Source organism: Acomys russatus, chromosome 17, assembly GCF_903995435.1.
Source record: "Acomys russatus chromosome 17, mAcoRus1.1, whole genome shotgun sequence".
In the NCBI taxonomy this organism is placed as follows: Eukaryota; Metazoa; Chordata; class Mammalia; order Rodentia; family Muridae; genus Acomys; species Acomys russatus.
The window spans coordinates 8619590-8638674 of record NC_067153.1 but is presented as its reverse complement, the minus strand read 5'-3'; the positions used below and the strand labels follow the sequence as shown (position 1 = coordinate 8638674).

The 19085-nt window shown below is 39.7% G+C and overlaps 2 protein-coding genes across 4 annotated transcripts in view; one reads left to right on the top strand and one right to left on the bottom strand.

Annotated features, from left to right (window-relative positions):
* Positions 1-3888: 3888 nt before the first annotated feature.
* Positions 3889-10005, top strand: Abra (actin binding Rho activating protein). The gene is made up of 2 exons (XM_051159532.1): positions 3889-4633; positions 9433-10005. The coding sequence occupies exons 1-2, from the start codon at positions 3975-3977 to the stop codon at positions 9908-9910; spliced, it is 1137 nt and encodes a 378-aa protein (XP_051015489.1). The 5' UTR covers positions 3889-3974; the 3' UTR covers positions 9911-10005.
* A 4481-nt stretch (positions 10006-14486) lies between these two features.
* Positions 14487-19085, bottom strand: part of LOC127201155 (oxidation resistance protein 1) — a 65249-nt gene continuing 60650 nt past the window's right edge. For all 3 annotated transcript variants that reach the window (XM_051159528.1, XM_051159529.1, XM_051159527.1), the window contains 3 exons: positions 17271-17366; positions 15556-15629; positions 14487-14867 (listed from right to left, as the gene is read on the bottom strand). In XM_051159528.1, coding sequence (XP_051015485.1) covers positions 14732-14867; positions 15556-15629; positions 17271-17366 — 306 coding nt within the window. In that variant the 3' untranslated portion in view covers positions 14487-14731. The remainder of the gene's footprint in view (positions 14868-15555; positions 15630-17270; positions 17367-19085) is intronic.

Sequence of the window (19085 nt, the reverse complement as noted above, 5' to 3'; positions counted from 1 at the left end):
TGTTGTTGTTGAGAGAGAATTTGAAATTATATGGATAGGAAGATGAGAAAAGATCTAGGAAGAGTTGGTGATGGAGAATGATATGGTAAAATAAACTATGTAACTCTCAAAAATAAAAGCAAAATGATTCTTTTAAAAGGGTATTTGGGCTCTGGAGAGATTGCTCAACAGTTCAGACCACTGGCTGCTCTTTCAAAGGACCCTGGTTCAACTTCCAGCACCCACACAGCAGCTCACAACTATTTCTAACTCCAGTTCCAGGTTTCCAACACCCTCATGCAGACATACCTGCATTTTTATAAAATAAAAATAAATTATCGGGGGGCTTTAAAAAAAAGGTATCTGAACTCTCATACCTACTACAATATTATTCACAAAGAGCTGAGATACGGTAATGTGCCTTAAAGCTAGTAGGATCTTGCAGTTTGATCCACCATAAATGGACTCAGAAGAAAAGCTTAGCTGAGCCCAATGTACAAACATACATAGTCTCCAATCTGAATGACACATGGGAATCATAAAAACAAATCAATGTCAAGCTCGAAACAACAGTACTTACCAGTGGCAGTTCTGGAGAAACATACAGGGAAATACAGGCTAAAAATTCCCAAGTAGCAGGTATGGAAGATGAATGGGGCTACAGTTTAATACATTAGATTGGGAGTATAGGTAACAGAATTGTTCTCTGGATTTTAAAAATCAATTTTATATGCTTTTATCCAAAAAGAAACTATATGAGATATAATGACTTTTAGAAATTTTTTAATATATACTAGATAGATAAAGATTTGTAAAACATCTTTGGGGTAGTGACCTTATACTTCTGGCTATAAAAACTGGCCGCACTAGATTTAGAAGGAATGCATATGTAAATGCCTCTTTGCCCTTTCTACTCCCATTCATGTGATCAGGTAACGACTAAGCCAATACTGATTTTTTCTTGTGCGTGTATAAGTGTTCTGCCTGCATTTTAGGTATATTCACCACATGCATGCTCAGTTCCTGTGGAGGCTGGAAGACGCCATTGCATGCTCTGGACCCGGAGTTACAGACAGTTGTAACTTGCTACGCATGTCCTAGAAACGAACTCAAGGTTCTCTGCGAGAGCAGCGAGTGATCTATGCCACTGAGTCATCTGCCCAGCCCCAATGACCAGTATGTTTTTTAAAATGTACTCATATGGCAAATTTCTCAAGTGATAATTCCTTCAGGTCTTTCTGGCTTCATCAATAGTTTTAAATCTTATCTCATGAGGCTTTCAACATAAACTAATAAATACTAGTAAACACGATAAACTAGTACTAGCTCATATACAAACATTTGTCGCTTATTATTATTTTAATGTTCTGTACCACATAATTAATTTGAGGATATACAATTCCCAAGAACTTGGGCTTTGATTGAGAATGTGAAGCTTGCAATTTTATAGTTATCAAAAGACTGGTAACATGCAGACCTTACTTAGGGATAGGAATGCCAGAACTAGACAGGAAGAGGGAAAGAATGTTAAGCTCCTCTGTAAAAGTCTGGAGGGCTGCAGTCACCATCAAAGGCAAATCTCAAAGGAATGAAGAGATCTTTTTAGGAGCCACTCCCTGCCCCGAAAGACCATCTGCTGACAGCCTCAAACCTCAGGCAGCCGACTGCAGTGCCTGCTAATTTACAGCGCTCTGTTAACATCTTCAGTCTGTATTTCTTCTCTGTCAGGGTGGAACCTGGACCACACTGAGCAGGAAGGTAGAGCAATCCTCTGCAAGCTGGAAATCCACCTGGTCCCGGGTTAAGCTTCTGAGAGTCTCAGAGGAAGTCGTTCTACCCACGACCTTCCAGGGGGATGAACGGGATCCAATCAGAGCTCAACAGTGTTTAATGTGCCTTCGTTTGAGGAAGGAAGGCCAGGAATTAAAGCTGAGATTTAAATTATTGTTTACAATAGTCACTGCCCTTGTGAGCCCATTTCCCCCTTAGTTAATCAAGAGGGATTTTTTTTTTCCTCCGTCCTATTGATGTTATCACATGCTGCTGAACTCAGAGAAAACATCAGAGGGATTTCCAGATAGAGTTTTATAACATTCCCCAAACTGACTCCCAGGGCATGAATAACTGACACAATGAAAAACTGATGCCAGTTTCTTTCTCTCATTTTTATTAAAGTGAATGTGTCTATCAGAAGAAAGTAACCTTTATACTTTTCATAATGTTCACAGGAAACACTTTCCAATGTATGCCAAACTTAAGAGGAATGCATAGAACGTAAAGTCTAAAACAGTGAAGATTGAAAAAAAAAAAAAAAAAAAAAAAAAAAAAGCTCTTATTTGTCTTCTAGAAATTACTCCATGCTGAGTCCTGCACATTTTTATCTGGTCTAATTCACTGGACAGATGCTGTCTTTCTGTCCACATGACTTATCTTTAGAGTCCTCTTTAAAATACTTATTTACTTGATGTTCTGAAGGTTCAGACAAATCTCTTTGCCTGCTACCAAGTTCATATTATTAAAAACAAAGAGGAATGTCTAGTTTTAGACCTGACCATTTGGCGTTGGATAACCAACTGCTGAGCTCTTCCCTGGGGAAGATTATTTCGTCTGCTTTCAGCATTCCTTGGTTGCCTGTAGTGTTTTGTACAGGATTGAGGCCTCATACAAAGAACATTATGTAGACTAGCCGGTTTCACTTATTTGTTTAGCAAACACACACACACACACACACACACACACACACACACACACACACACACTCCCTTACTCACATTCACATGCATGTAACAATTGATGAAAAAATAGGCCAGAAAATTAAAAAACAAAAAGTAGAAATATATGGGAAACTTAGAGGGAGAAAAGAAAAATGTTGTAATTTTATTATAATCTCAAAAATAAAAGAAATAATTTAAAAATACATTAAGCTAATAGTTAATCATTAAAAACAAAACAACAACAAATAGGCAGCCAGATGTGATGGTACATGCCTTTAAGCCTAGCACTCTATGGGCTGAGCCAGGTAGATCTCTGAAATTTTTGGAAAAACTTGCTCTACATAGCAAGTTTCAGGCCAATTAGGGTTGCATAATGAGGCCTTGTCTCAAAATAAAATAAAAAGATAAAATTGAAAGCATGCTTCAAATAGTATCCATGTATTTCATCTTTATATGGATTAAATCATTTTGATAGTTTAAAGGATTAATTTTACAAATAATTTCTAAAATATTTTAAAATTTAATTTTATGCCATTGGAATAGTTTACTGTCTTAATATTAGTACATATTATATGCTAATGTATATTAATAGAACTTTGCCCTCAAAGAGGATGGAAAATAATAATTAGCCTTTCACAATCTGGACCTTATTTTTCCCTCTGGGCTTCAATGTTTCCATCTGGGAAATGAAGACAGTCAGACAATTTTCTACAATTTATTTCTAATGGTTATAGAATGAAAAGAAGCTAAAGCTTTGACTCTCTCGGGATTTGAATCTCATATATTATCATCTGCAGGAAGCTGAGCATCTTTTCACTCAGCTATCAAATGGGACCGAGTGCTTGCTGTATTGAGGGCTACAGAAGTTTAACTGAGAACAAGCCTTTAATACTCTAGGACACTTTGTGCACCAACTGTATGCTCCTATAAATGGTGGGATCATATTTTAAGGTCAAGGAAAACATAAAGCTGAGCACATGATTTGATCCAGTACTTTCCATTCTGGCACTCGGAGAAGAAAGAAGGGGACATTTCAGTGTCCTTTTGCCACCAGAGATGTCCCTCTGCTGTGATGAAATGGGACCTGTCAGGGTTTAAAAAGAGAACAGTGTCAGGGCAATGGCACCACATCTTGGCAAGAAATGCTTCGCATAGTTTCCACCGTCACAGGCGCTCCTTCTCACTCACACCCTGCTTCTATTTAAATCCCAGGCACCTCTCTCGACCACACTCTGTCTTTAGTCAGTGTCCAGACTGTCAGCAGAGAAGAAACAGGTAAGCATGGCTCCTGGAGAAACAGAGAGGGAAGCGGGAGCAGCCAAGAGTGCCCTCCGGAAGATACGCACGGCAACCTTGGTTATCAACTTGGCCCGAGGTTGGCAGCAGTGGGCAAGTGACAACAGCATCAGGCAGGCCCAGGAACCTGCAGGCTGGATGCCCGGAGCAACACAGGACCCATGCCACACCCCTAAGCCGGGCATATGCTCCGGTCCCCACCAGCATGCCCCCAAACCTCCCTCTCCACAGCCTGATGGACACGGAGAGGGACAACGCTCAGAAGAAGCCACAGAGGTCTCCCACATCAAAAGGAAAGAGGTGACCAGAACAGTTGTCAGCAAGGCTTATGAGAGAGGGGGTGATGTGAACTATCTGAGCCAGAGGTATGAGAATGATGGGGGCGTATCTGAAGCTGTTCAGCCAGAGAATGACATTGATAGAATCCTCTTCCGTCATGACTCGCCAACGCGGAGGAGAAAATGCACCAACCTGGTATCCGAGCTGACCAAAGGCTGGAAAGTGATGGAACAGGAAGAGCCCAAATGGAAGAGTGACAGCATAGACACAGAAGACAGTGGCTACGGAGGGGACCTGGAGGAGAGGCCTGAGCAAGATGCAGCGCAGGTGGCTGCTGCCAGGATCAAACGCCCCTTGCTCTCCCAGTAAGTGAATGCATCCTTCCACTCCAGTTAGGAGAGGATTTTAGGGTAGCACATCCCTGGCCTGAAAGGACAGTGCTAACTGCAGATGTGGCCCTTCTGGCTCCTGCCATTACTCTTTCACCTCCAAGTGGGAAGTGATGTCAGCACTCTCCTCAGGAGGCTTCCTGAATTAGACTCGCGCATGGACCCCTTCTTGGTGCGGGGAAAATGTATACAAGTGTAGAAAGTGAGACACCCAGAAACCAAGACACACCAAAGTCACAGGAACAGTAAGTGAGGCAGCTGAAAAGGCTGAACCAGAGCTTGTGTTATCACCCCTATGCTACACGCATTCCCTCAGCATAAAGCAAAGTGTCGGCATAATTCATCTCAGTAACCTCCGAAGTGTAAGGTTTTAGTATGAATATGTTGAAGAGCTTTAAAACATAGAGAAAAAAAAAAAAAAAACAACGGTCTTTTACTCTGTGTGCGTGTGCACATGTGTGTGAACGCAAGAGTGCATGTGAGTGCATGCATGTGTGCACATCTGACACTATGCATGGGTGTGGAGGCCAGAAAAGGATGTAAGGTATCTTGCATTGTTGCTTTCCCATCCTCCGTACAAGACAAGGCATCTCACTGAACCTGGCGCTTGATGTTTTGGCTCACCTGAGTGATCAGCAAGCATCTAGGAATCTGGTTGTCTGTTTTTCAGTGCTGTGATTACATGAACGTTGGCCGTGTGTTTTTATTTTATTTTTATATAGGGTCTGGGGATTCAAACTCAAGTCCTTGCGATGGCATAGCAAGAACTCTTACTCACTGAGCAATCTCTCCAACCTAGCTTGATGTTTACTCCCGCTCCTTTCCCCCATTCTAGTAAAGAGAGTGCTTTCCTTGGGCTTCGGAATAGTTACCGATTTGTGAAAGGAATCAGGAGCCTGGGTCTCAAGCTTGTTAGAAGGTGACCAAAGATCTTAGCTGCTGGTTGGCAATAATGGCACTGCTGTTTAGATGGTAACTGTGACACACATGGCTCCATTGATCCATTAGTCAAATTCCTGATCATCTCTGCACAGTGTCAATGCACAAAGGAGTAAACTCTGCCTGGCATTTCTGGGCATAGAGGGACGGGGAGCTGAGGTTCTTCAGCCACGAAGATAACTGGGCACCAGCTGTGTGGTCGGTCAGGGCACCACAACTCCCTTTCTTCCTAACTACCTCAAACACTTACTAGGAAATCCCCTCTTATGCCCCCTTGACATACTGATGCTGGGATTCAGGAGAAGGAGTCTTACCAGAGAATGTTCCAGTGACATTCCCCTTGAATAGTTTATAAATAAAACCCCTGGCTGTTTCATTTTTCATTAATTTTATTGCCTTAAAAAGTATTCATATATCTACTGACAAAATGACGCAAGCATGAGAAAATGGCTCCCACATTTTCACTATACTATTGATAAGCTGCATTCATGTAAGAAAGCAGAATAAAGCTCATGCCATTTTTAGAGTTGGAAAATTTGGAATAAGTTTGTGATATGTTTATGTTAAAGAAGCTAAACTTTCTAAGGTACTTTACCTATCATATCTGGAAGAATTAGTCACTTTGCATATTCCAAGAGAGAAATGGTTATTAACTATGGTAGGTGTAGGCTCTGAATTCAATGTTGGTCTCCTAAAATATGGGGGACACAATAAATGTTTTTCTGTCAATTTATACTATTTTTTTTTTCAACGAGTAGTCTAAAATAATGGTTCTCAACCTTCCTAATGCTGTGACCCGTTAACATAGTTTCTCATGTTGTGGTGACCCCTAACCATAGAATTATATTTGTTACTACTTTATAACTGTAATTTTGGCACAATTCAAAATGTAAAACCATACAGGATGTTTGTTGGTATAAAAAGATCCATTGTGGCATATATCTTCCACATGTTTTAAAATTGACTTATTTCCTATTTTTTTTCTTACAGTTTCTTTTATTTTGGGGATTTACAGTATTTCAATGTAATAAGATTTAGAAAATTTTCTCTTAAAAAATGATGGCTTCCTCACAGAAACAGCATTGAGTTCCAATACGTATAGCATCTAAGTTCATAATTCAAACTAAAAGACAGAAATTATACCTAACACACACACACACACACACACACACACACACACACACACACACACACACACATACATGCCATAGAACGTGCAGTTTAAACAAATCACCTCTGAACACTGGTGTGATGATTTTCTACTATACTTTCCTTTCCTTTATCAAAATAAAAAATAAGCATAACACTCATATAGGTTTAATAGTCATGTGGATGCCAATATAATGTTCTTTATTTGTGCCTAACATCATTACATTCTTGGTGCCTCTATGCTTTAGTTACAAATGAAACTCTATGTTACTTGAGCTATTTTTTGTGAATTTTTTTTTTCGGGTACTTTTCCCACTATGCGGTGGCTACCCAAACAGGGCTTAGAAAGTACACTATAAAGGCCAGATGGAGTAGCTAAGCAGTGAGGGCGTCTGAAAGGCTGAGCATATACTTTAGCATGGGACAGAGCTCCAGGTTTGTGCTAATGACTTTACTGCATCACGTGACATACTTGTCTCCTTGAGCAAAACTTAGAAGTAGCTACCTCCTGAAATATCCCATGCGCCATTCAGTCTTTTTCCTTAAGATAGCTGGGATCTTTAGATTACACCTGTCTTTAGCTCTGTGGCTTCCAGGGCACAGAGAGCTTGTTCTTCTTAGACTTTGCAGCCCACGCTGGGAAGGTGAGCACACAGCTGATGGCCAAGCAGTGGCAGTTCAATTGGGGTGGGCGGGGTGACATGTAGCGTACTTCAATTTGGTTGCGTTTAGCATTTTTTTTTCAAACCCAAGGGATTGCAATAAACTTGTATTGTGCATAGTATTGTGTGCTGTTTTCCCAAGTCAACCTTGCTGCGTTTTTCTCCACACGGCTATGGAAAAAGTGTTTTATCAGAGAATCCCTTCCCATTCTAAGAGTGAGGCAGTATAGCCATACGACTTTCTGCAACAAACATGGGAATTAGTGAAATTTCGCCATCTAGTGGTTGTTTTTTCTTTCTTTCTTGGAAAATGACTGTTGGGAGAGTGCATTTAAAACACATACAGGGTTGGTGTCTGCACTTGTTGGGCTGCCTATCCTCCTTACAGAAAACACATGTCCCCTGACTCCATGATGATGTGACAAGTCTCATACACTCAGGGCTACCCTGACAGAACAGAGCTCACGACCACAAGGATAGAGGACTGAAAAGCCTTAGAAACAGTAACTGTGATTCACTGACCCATTTGTTACCTGAGCAGAATTTAGGGCGTTTGCACATTGGCAGATAAGCCTGGCTCCCTCTTGGGCTTAGGGAGTCAACTATGAGTGCTCACAGGGTCCTGTCATGCCACTCATAGAGATAATTCAAGAACTGGTCACATCTTCCATTGCAGTGCGTCCAGACATGAGGCCACCGAGGGTTCTGGAGAGTAAAAGTGGGCACTTTGTAAAGATGGGGTAGTTTTCATTTTTGTTTCTAACAAAGAAAAGTGAGGGAAAATCTACTAAGTTGGAGATATAGAAACATCAGAGAAGTTCTTTTCAATGCCAACATTTAGCTATTTGAATATTAGGTCTGCATCCGCATAGCCTTAATGCAGCTTCAAAAGCTGGCTTTTAGTTTTGTGCTTATTAAAGAAAATGCATCCCGAATTCCAAGGGAGCAAGCAGGTGAGGTGCCCCACCTCAACACACACATCTCTGAAATACAACTCAGTCATCACATGCTACCCATGAGCACTGGCGGCATCACACTGAATTTAACTTTGGTTTTGCAGAATCCTTCCTCTGCTACAGGCTCAAGCAGTATTTCTTAAGGGCTACATCCTGACCTCCTGTGACAGCTTAACTCGGCTTCAAATGCCAGTCTTAGCCTACCACTTAACAGTTCTGTCTTTAGCATGCTCCTTAATCTTCCAAGCTTCAGTTTCTTCATCAGCCCAGATGAAATATTATCCATCTTACAGATGACTGTGGAGACTAATAATGAAGTGTTTGGAAGAATGCCAGCATATAGCACTCAAAAAGTATTCTTATTGCTGGCAAATGTTTTCTATTTGTGCAACCTGACCGCCTGAAAAATGTGTGTGCATCACTACTGGTATAAACAGGCTCTCATGAAAAACAAATGAGCGAAACTCGATGTGTAACCATTCCGATCTGTAGTCATGTACCCAATGCATGCTTGGGAAATGGCTGGTTTCAGTTCTGAAAACCGACTACGGTTCAGGAATGTTCATTGTGCGACGTTAGAAGCACACACTTTCGCACTCTAAGGAAGGTTGTGTGGTTTTTTTGTTTGTTTGTTTGTTTGTTTTTTAAGATTTATTTATTTATTTTATTATGTATACAGTGCTCTGCCTGCATGTGCACCTGCAGGCCAGAAGAGGGCATCAGATCACATTATAGATGGTTGTGAGACACCATGTGGTTGCTGGGAATTGAACTCAGGACCTTTGGAAGAACAGTCAGTACTCTTAACCTCTGAACCATCTCTCCAATCCCTTGTTTTGTCGTTTTGTGTGTGTGTGTGTGTGTGTGTGTGTGTGTGTGTGTGTGTTTTAACTTGAGTGATATTAGTGACTAGTTCACTAGTTACAGAGTAAGTGATCTATGATATATGTCAAAGTAAAAAAAATTTTTTTGATAAGTAGTTGACAGAAACCATACACGGGAAATATAAAGAAAGAATGGCACTACTTGTTCCTGTATTAACCCTGTTTCTTCGCCACCTCTCCTTCAGGGCAAACAGATACTCAGAGACACTCAACTGCAAGGCCCATCGGAAATACAGCCAAGTGGGTAACTTGAAAGGCAGATGGCAGCAGTGGGCTGATGAACACATGCAGTCACAGAAGCTCAATCCCTTCAGTGAGGAATTTGACTATGACCTGGCCATGTCCACTCGGCTACACAAGGGAGATGAGGGCTATGGCCGTCCCAAGGAGGGAAGCAAGACAGCGGAAAGAGCCAAGAGAGCCGAGGAGCACATCTATCGGGAAATTATGGAATTGTGCTTTGTTATCCGCACAATGGCTCGCCACAGGCGGGATGGCAAGATCCAGGTTACTTTTGGAGAACTCTTTGATAGGTATGTTCGTATTTCAGATAAAGTGGTGGGCATCCTCATGCGTGCCCGGAAACACGGACTGGTGCACTTTGAAGGAGAGATGCTCTGGCAAGGCCAGGATGACCATGTTGTGATTACTCTCCTTGAGTAAGCCCTCAGAAACTCAATTCCCCATTGCTCTACTGTCAAATGCTAATGTATTACAATTTAAGGGCAAGTTGCTCTGGAATGTTCTCAATAAAATGATTTTCTATAAATGGCTTTTGGTACTGTCTCTATGGGATGTCTACATGAAGATTTTGGCAGAGCACACTCAGAACATTTTAGAAGAATACAGACTATCACTCATAATCAGTATATTCATATTTGAAATTCCTCTTACCTTCTCCAGCAAAAATACTTGGCCTTCATTGAAATTATTACAGATTTAGAATCAGACATTACAGGCAAGAAAACTGACCTTGGATAAACAGCGTCACAATGTAAGACATTTTCAGGGGAAATTTTCCATTAAATTGTATACAATTAAAAGTTTGGCTTAAAAAAATCATCACCAGCCGAGAGTGCCTCCAACTTATTTAACTAGGGATGACTTCACACACTGCTACGCCAGCCTCTACGTCCTTAGTGCTAGGACTGTAGGCTACACTCAATCATTCCCACTTTGTAAAGTACTGGGGATTAAACCCAGGGCCTCATGCCTGCCAAGGAAGTACTCTATTTACCAGAATACTCTCCAATCCTTTGAAAAAAATATTGCATCATCTTTGGTGCATAACCAGTTAGTATTCAATAAGATGCTTAAGATCTTCTGTGTGGCTCAATCCCAGCAGGGCTCCTCTGGTCAGCCTTCCTCTTCTTGATCTGGACAAGTCAGGTAGGAGCAGATGCTATCAATGGCCTTATGACTAACAAATAACAGTACATTACCATAAAAGTGGGGTGCAAGTGGGAGATTTGGATTTGTCCTTGTAGAGCTTCATGAACACACTTTCAAGCACATACTTTCTAACAAGTAAAACTGATTATTCTCAGATTATGTTCTGTTTCCTCTACAAATAACAGTCTCTCTAAAGATGTTTCTGAATTTAGTTAGGTATTATTCCAAATAATTAATAAGCATCTGTTTTCTTAGCAGAAGGGGTATAGCGACCTTAGAATACTCATTTACAGAATTCTAGCTTACATGGAGTTATTCCTGGTGTCATTAGAAATGTTGATAATCAGGAAAGGAACTGGCATTTGAGAGAAAAATCCAGAAACAAGGCAAGTATGCATGTGACCCCACTTTGCCATACAGTATGGAAAGGATTTTCAGTGTCTTCTTACATTAAAAAAAGTTGAACTTTGAATAATCCTATGCTGGACCCTGCAAAAATCTTTCTATACAGAGAAAGCAGAAACACATAAAGCATTAGTTGAAATGCTGACCCTAGGAACTAGAAACATCCCAAATTTAACTGATTGTGTTTTATTTTAAACACACACACACACACACACACACACACACACACACACACACACTCACACACTGTTTTGGAATTTAAAAATAACACAAAAGATTTATCAGTTCTTACTCTGCTCTTTTTGTTATTTCCAGTCTGACACAGTTCTTACTGTGGCAACATGTGTACATGTTATACATAAGAAATTTTGATGGCAGTATTAGGACTAATGACACATCAACTAGTTTGGAAACAAAATCATGTATGTTTCCTTTAAAGTATTAGAATTTTCAGTTTAAAGCAATCATTCTTGACAATTTCTAAAGTAGCAATGTTGGATTCCTATTATATTGATATATAATAATTTGACATTTTTGCACTTAATACAAAGTATTATAACCATTTTAATTTTAGCAGCTTTTTTACATTAGGGGAAACTATTGGTCACTGCTAACACTGACTATAAGGAAGGCAGTGTTAACTTCCTTGTATTAAGTTAGGTTTTTCTTTACCACAGAAGAACTGATACTATTCTTGTTTGTTGTTTTGGTGACTTTTGTTTTATGGCATTTTCTTTGTTAGAATAGGAAGGTGTCTCAAGTTTTAAATTTAGCGATTCTATGAAAATTTTTCAACTGAATATTTATAGGATTTTTAAAAATTGTTCATTTATTGGCATAAATGTAAGCAACACTAATCATCAAGGCTCTAAGCAAAAATAATGACATACATACAAAACGTATTTTAGTCATACTTACTTTTAAATGCTGACACCAATTGGCAGCCAGCTCTTGTCAAGCCCATTTTCTAAAAATTTTTATATTTTAACTTATTTTTATTTATTCAGATTACAGCCCAAATGTTATCCCCTTGCTTGTGTCTTCCCACTCCCACACTCCTCTGCCCTATTCCCCTCCCCTAGATCTCTGACAGAAGGGGTTCTCCTGGACTCCTGGTGGAGTGATGAGAGTGGTTTGGGAGAATGGGGGATATAGAAGGACCCAGAGGGCTCAGGAGCCCCACAAGGAGACCGTCAAGGCCAGCAGATCTGGACCCAGGGGGATCTGCAGAAACTATTGCATCAACCTAGACTTCCTGTTCAGATCTAGCCAATGAACAGCTCAGTCTCCAGGGTTGTGTGGAGAGTGGGGACTGCCTCTGACATAAACTCTGGCGCCCCCGTAGGATAACTTCCCTTGGAGGAGAGGCCGGGCAGCACACAGACGAAGGGGAAGCAGGCTATCTGGATGAGACCTGATAGGCTGTGGGTAATCCCAGTCCTGAAACCTCTTTCACACTTCTCTCCTTACCATCTTTTTTTATTCTTATTGGGGCCTCATTTCTTTTTCCTCTGGATTTTACAATAAACTTGCTTATTTTTCCTTCCATCTCTAGTTTTTCCTCTATTAACCTATTTTTTTTTTTTCATAGAGAATTTTCCTAAAGGGCACATCTGTCCATGTTATTCCTCTACTCAAATATTCTCTAAAGCTCCATGAGATTAAGAAATAAGGAACTGGTTGATGCTGTGCACAAAGCTGGCTCTTCATGATACTGGGCTGTATGTTAAGCGCTCTCCCCCCTCGCACAACACGTCACACCCATCAAATCCCTTACATGTCTGCTGGCATGTGGCTCTCCAAATGCTGCCAACAGCAGCGCTGCCTCTGAGTTCAAACCTTGGCATGCTAGCAGGGCACTTGTCAGGAGACAGTAGTAGGCTTATTACCAGTTGTTAGATACGGAAGTAACTTGATTACTGAATAAATCCAAACTCATTTGCATTTATGCATTTCATTTTATTTGGTATTACATCTCTATGACCTTGTTGTAGTTGAAATCCATTACTGGATGTTTTAAAGTTTTATGATTAGTCAGCTCCACAAAGACAATAATACTGCTGTGGAAGACTAAAGGGGGAAGGGACACATGTATTTACAATTCCCTATATTATAAACATTTAACCTAGACACTATTACCTAACTTGTAATGAGAGCTTTACACAGACGAGGAAACGATGCCGTTTCTGTTCATCTTTAGCAACAGCGTGTCGTAGCACACCAGAGATTTTGATTAACATTATAGTTTCTTTAGATAATTATCTAAACTGTTCCCAAAAGAACTAGGTATTTTTTAAGAGTTATGTAACTAAAACTACTTAAGCCAACATACTTGGCTGATAATTTCATTTTCAGAATAATTTAAAGTGCTATAAGCAACCTGGCAGTCAACACTTTCTATAAGAACAAAACTATCTTTAAACATCAATTTACAAGATATACAACGTTGGTGTGGAACAGCTGAATTTTCAGCACGAAGTCACTGTCACAAGTAGAACAGCAGGATTTATTTTTGCATAACATGAAGCTCTGAAATTCAACTGATGAATTGTTGCCACAACGGCTTATTGTTGGTTTTCTACAAGAAAGAATACAACTGCTAGTTTATTCTATCTTTTCATGTTTGAGGCCACTTGACAGTAAGCTTGCACATTCACCAAGTCTACTGAGCTACAGTATTGTCTACCACAGTCGCTGCTCTTTTGTAAGAGCAGGTGCTAATGGTAACTGATAACATATACCACTCAAAAACAAGAAAAAAAAAGTTCTTATTTCAAAACAAGTTTTTCCTTTTGACCAGAAAAAAAAAAAACAAAAATGTATTTGGGGAGTTGGTATGCAACAAAGCTAAAACAACAGAACTGTGAAACGGTATATCTGACACAATATTGAAGAAATATGCAAGTTTTAGTTTTTGTACTTATGATAATGCCCTATTAAGCTATAAATATGTAAATAGTATTACTTAATATATTAAGTCCAATAGGATCATCGAATTCCAATTCTCCGCTGCCAAATTGTAACTCTTTACCTGACAATTAAGTGATGAAAACGTGAGCCCAAACCTGCAGACCATGTGTCTGTGGTCTATGCTGACCAGGCTTCTCAAATGTCATTGTCTTAAAATGAAACGGAGAATGTTTACAAAATGAATAAAGAGAATGCTGCAGTGAATTAGAACTGTAAGAGGTCTATGAAGCATGTATTATTTTGGCATTTGGTTTCTCATTCAGAAGAAAATGGTAAGCAGGCCAAATGTCACTTGTGTCAACTCCAGCAGATACAAAAGTATCCAGACCCCATTTCCTCAATGCCCCGAGTACACTGCTCTATAAAAAGAAACAATACAGGTTTAAAAAAAAAAAAGTTTGGACAACAGAGCACCATCCAATCAGGAGACTGAGATAACAGGAACTGGAAATGAGGTGGCTTCTATGATCTGCAATGTGCTGACTAAAGCTCCACCCAGCTGTCACACTACAGGAACCCAGGCCACTGTGTAAACAAAAGAACTGTGGGACAGAAACATGATTTGAAAAATAAACTCCAAAATTATAGTAAACGGCAGGACAGACTGATTTTAAAGCACGAGTGACATGTTAATTGTATTGCTTCTCGAACATTCCAAACTGTGCCTTGTTCATTCAGGTTTGGGCCCATGCCTTGCTATGGCCGAGAGCACTGTGTTTATTCAAAAGCCCAGATTTCAATGTCTTGGATAAAGAAATCTTCCTTCTTAGAAAGCGTATGATTCCCAAACGTTTTACAGGAATGGCTTCTTCCATGGTAAAGATCTCCATCAAGCCAAAGGGCAAATTCTCCTCTGCAATACACCAAAAACAACAGCTGTTAAATTCACACCATAAATTATAAAGTAATTAACTGGGCTTTCAATGTCCACTAATTCAAGGACTGTGAACTTCTCTAAACCTTCCCCTTGTCCCTGCAGCAGCAGAGGCGGGACCTTAACACCACCAGACTAAACAAAATTGGGACATCAGAATATGAGGGAAAAGAAGGTCTTTATAGGTATTTTAAGCTAAAGGAGTAAAACAAGTGGGCTCATACTGTTGAAGAAAAACAAAAACCCTGAACGTGGTGTCGCTGAATCTTATAATAGAAAAACAAACTTTTATGTTCATCCAAATAATGCTGAGAGAAAAACTAAAAGGAAGCTATTGGTTTGGTCCTACACGATGAGCAAAGACAGCAGACTATCATGGGTCCTTGAACATTCAAGACATAAAGGATTTAGAAAGCCAAATTTCAAAGAGCCAGAGCACAGTAAAGCAAGAGGTAGGTTTTAGTGGCCATCAGCAGCCAGCATTTTAAAAAGGAAGAAAAAAATACCAACTATGCAAAATATTATATACTTAAGCACCTTAAAAGCATACTTTGTCATAATAGACAAGTTTAGATTCTAATGCCAGAATTTCCAAAGATAAATTATTTTATAAATAATCTAAACATATTCTGTAGGAATCTCATAGTGAAATGTTCAAGAGACTTACCCTCCACCACCAAATGCTAATGAGTCCATGTCTCCTTTGATAAAAAACATATTATCCCCTGTCCACTTAAAGACCTATATAAATGAAAACAAACATGCTGAATATATACTTGGAAACAGTCAGCAATTAGTCCTCCCAAACTCAAGGGAGCTTTTATATGAGACACAACAACATGAAAGTTTAGCAGAAAAGGTTCTTGTGCTTTGGCTTTCAGTGTTTGATTTACTTTGAAAGTACACAGACAACTATGCCTAACTCTCCATCCTATTGGCCAGATGAGAACTCTTCATCAATGTCCTCTCTTCTGATATTAACTGTGCTTCTAATATCAAACTTAGATGTATTAAGTTGCTACAGTGCCAAGATCTTTTCTGTAGGTCCAAAGTTCCTGTTTGTCATTTTTAGATTAACAATGCTCATTATTTTCTAAGTTAAGACATTTTAGAAACTTGAAAGGAAAACTAGACTTAGCAGTCTTGTTGTGTCTGTGGGTTTTTTTTTTTTTATACACACAAAAGTATAGGTAGGGGAACAAGGCCATGAGCACACATGTTGAGGCCAGAATCAGACATCACTCTCTTTCTCTTTGACATTTAGACTTATTATACCGAGGCAGATCTCTCAGGAAACCACAAGTTTCCAGATTAACAAATCCGGCTGGCCACAAGCTGTCACGACAGGCCACCTGGATTAGTCCTCCTTCAGCGAGCCAAGCCCAGTTTTTATGGGTGCTGGGGGTACAAACTCAGATCCTCATGATTGCAGAAGACCTTAAACAGGAACTCTTTCCTGTACCCCAGTGCTATATTCTTATATATTTATTTCTAGTATTTTATAATTTTATCTAAACTAATTACTACACCCTCAGTGCTTCATCTTTATGTTTTTCAAAATTATTGTATACATGCCTACATACATAATATATACAGACATCTTTTTCAGTCTACTTTCTTTTCTGTACAGTAAGCCACGAGACTCATAGGGAATGATGAGCTCTTGTAGCTCAGGCTCCTTTCCATTAGTTCTCACGCTGTGTCTCTCTCAGTAGAGCGGCTGCCACTTCAGTTGCGCCAGTTTCCTTTCTCTTTGGCTTCCTTTTTAAAAATGATTTTCCTTTGTTCTTTTCAGGAAGCTATTTCAGCTCTTAGAGTGTTTAATATGCTCAACACACACATTAATTCTCAAGAATCTTGTCCTAAGCTTTGCCTTCAACAAAGCCGATAACATGCCGGGTGACACTGTGGTCTCCCAGTGTTCTGATAACATTATGGTAGATTATGTTATGAACAATATCCATTCCCTTGATTTTTAAACTATCACGCTCTTGTAGATTTGCATGTATGTGGCCAAAGGGACATCTTCATGTTCCCTAAAAGCTAGAGGACATATAGTGGGTAGTGCCTCTTTCCCTTTATGTTTGTTTTGGCAAGTTACTGGAAGACTGACTGCTATGGTCACAAGTTTCAATACGGCTGTGACATTTCCATTGCATATAGTTAATATACAATCACATTTATCAGACCGCTTTAAAGAACATCAACAGGACTGAGCACAAGCACTAATGCAGATTAAACCTAACGAGCTGTACATGGAGTTCTACACATGGACTCTACTGGTTGCTATGTCCTACGGAGACAAAAGCACTGATTAGTCTTCATGAGCTTTCATATTATCTCCTTTTTTATAACTTGCACTGTAGAAATTACTTTTCTTACCTCAAATTCTGGACAGAATGTGAAAACAAATGTTTCTCCGGTACCATAAAAGCCATCACTTACTTTAAATGGCTCCGATGCCAACGCACCAAACACCTGAGGGCACAAAGGGCAAGTTTAAGGCCACCAGCATGAGTTTATTTCATGTGCCTCCCTCTCCACACACATGCCTCAGCACAGTGCGCACAGTGACTGGGGAGTCCTTCTCCTCAGGGGCTGACAAGCTTCTGGGTTGTCACAGTCCTATTTGTACAGAGCACAGAGGCTTCTCAATGACTGGAGAAGAGATTTTTTATTTTTTATTTTTTTGGCTTTGATGAAAAAAAAAAAATAGAGTGACTATACTACCTGAAAGTGTTAAATACACTAAGAGAACAAACTCAGTCTGTTTATAGTATATACGGGCCTCTACTGGATCACAGTGTGAAGAAAACCGGAAGTCCTTCCTTTCCTGCACCATTCCACAGAGAAGTCCCTAAGGGCACACTCTGGTTTGAATGGCTGTGACTGTTGAAAGCTTACATTATATACCCTAATAAAAATCAGCTGCGGATGAACTGTGGATATTCTAGTGCTGTGAGCCCAAGCTTTCATATCAAGAAAGGACAGAGTCAGAGTTGACAGATGTGTCCAACATTCTATCTCACAGTATTAATTAAAAAAACTTACATATAAAAGGTTATCTTAAAGAAATGTGCACTGGATATAAATGTGCTGTTCAATTAAAATTATGAACCCCATGTACTATAGACTTAGACCAAGACAGAGAACGTCACTAGTCCTTAGAAAGCCCTGTGTGCCTCTTCTCATGAGCCCCACTTCCGGGAGGAAGTTACTATCTGACAATATCATAGGTTCATTTGCTCATTATGAATTTTCTATACATAGAATCCTAAGTAAAGAACTTTTCCCTTTCTGATTTACAAACCAGTACTATGCTTTCAATATTTATCTATGTGCTTTGGTATGTAGCAGTAGTTCTATTATTTTCACTGACTCTAGTGCCTGCCCTTGAGTAAATCACCTCAGGAGAGTTAACAACTCTAAAGCAGGGATGACTATTAATCTCCGCAGGTCTGAAGATTAGACACGCCCCCCCCGCCCCCCCCGCTCAGGCCATGAGTGAAGTCCCAGTACAGAACAAACACCAGCAAGGACTAGTAGCACCACTGTTGTCTGTTACTTGATACTGCCTTTGCATTCTCTCGTCACTGTCCGATGTTTCTCTTTTCTATGTGTGATTTTGCTTTTATTATTGCACAGTGACCTTTAACTCTTAAAAACTACCTACTGATTACTGATAGGGAAGGAGTCTCATTTTTTTTTTTTCCCGGTGGTAAGCCACTAGTATCTGTCCCATGCTCCAGAAATAACTCCCAATTTATGCAAACAACCCATAGTGGCACACACAACACCATGTCCCTCACATGACATGAAAGTAGGATGGGCACTTTTTGGGAAGAGAGAGGAGTTTAATTTAGTAAGAATAATACAGGGCTTTAGTGGGTGAATATGAAAAAAATACATCATGTACGTACATGAAGTCACCAAAGAATAAATGCAAAAAAAAAAAAAATACTTATAAACATCTGTTCATTCTTAAAAGCCTCACTCTTACTTTCCTCACAGACGCAAACACTTTCTCTGGGCTCTGATACACCTAGCATAATATGCTGACCTTTAAAGATATGCTATGATCAAGTTGTCTCTACCATACAGTTTTCTTTCAACACAGAACTCTCACCCTACTAATGCTTACATTTAGCCTCTAGACTATGCAGTATTGCCTTGTGCCATGAAACAATAATAATTATG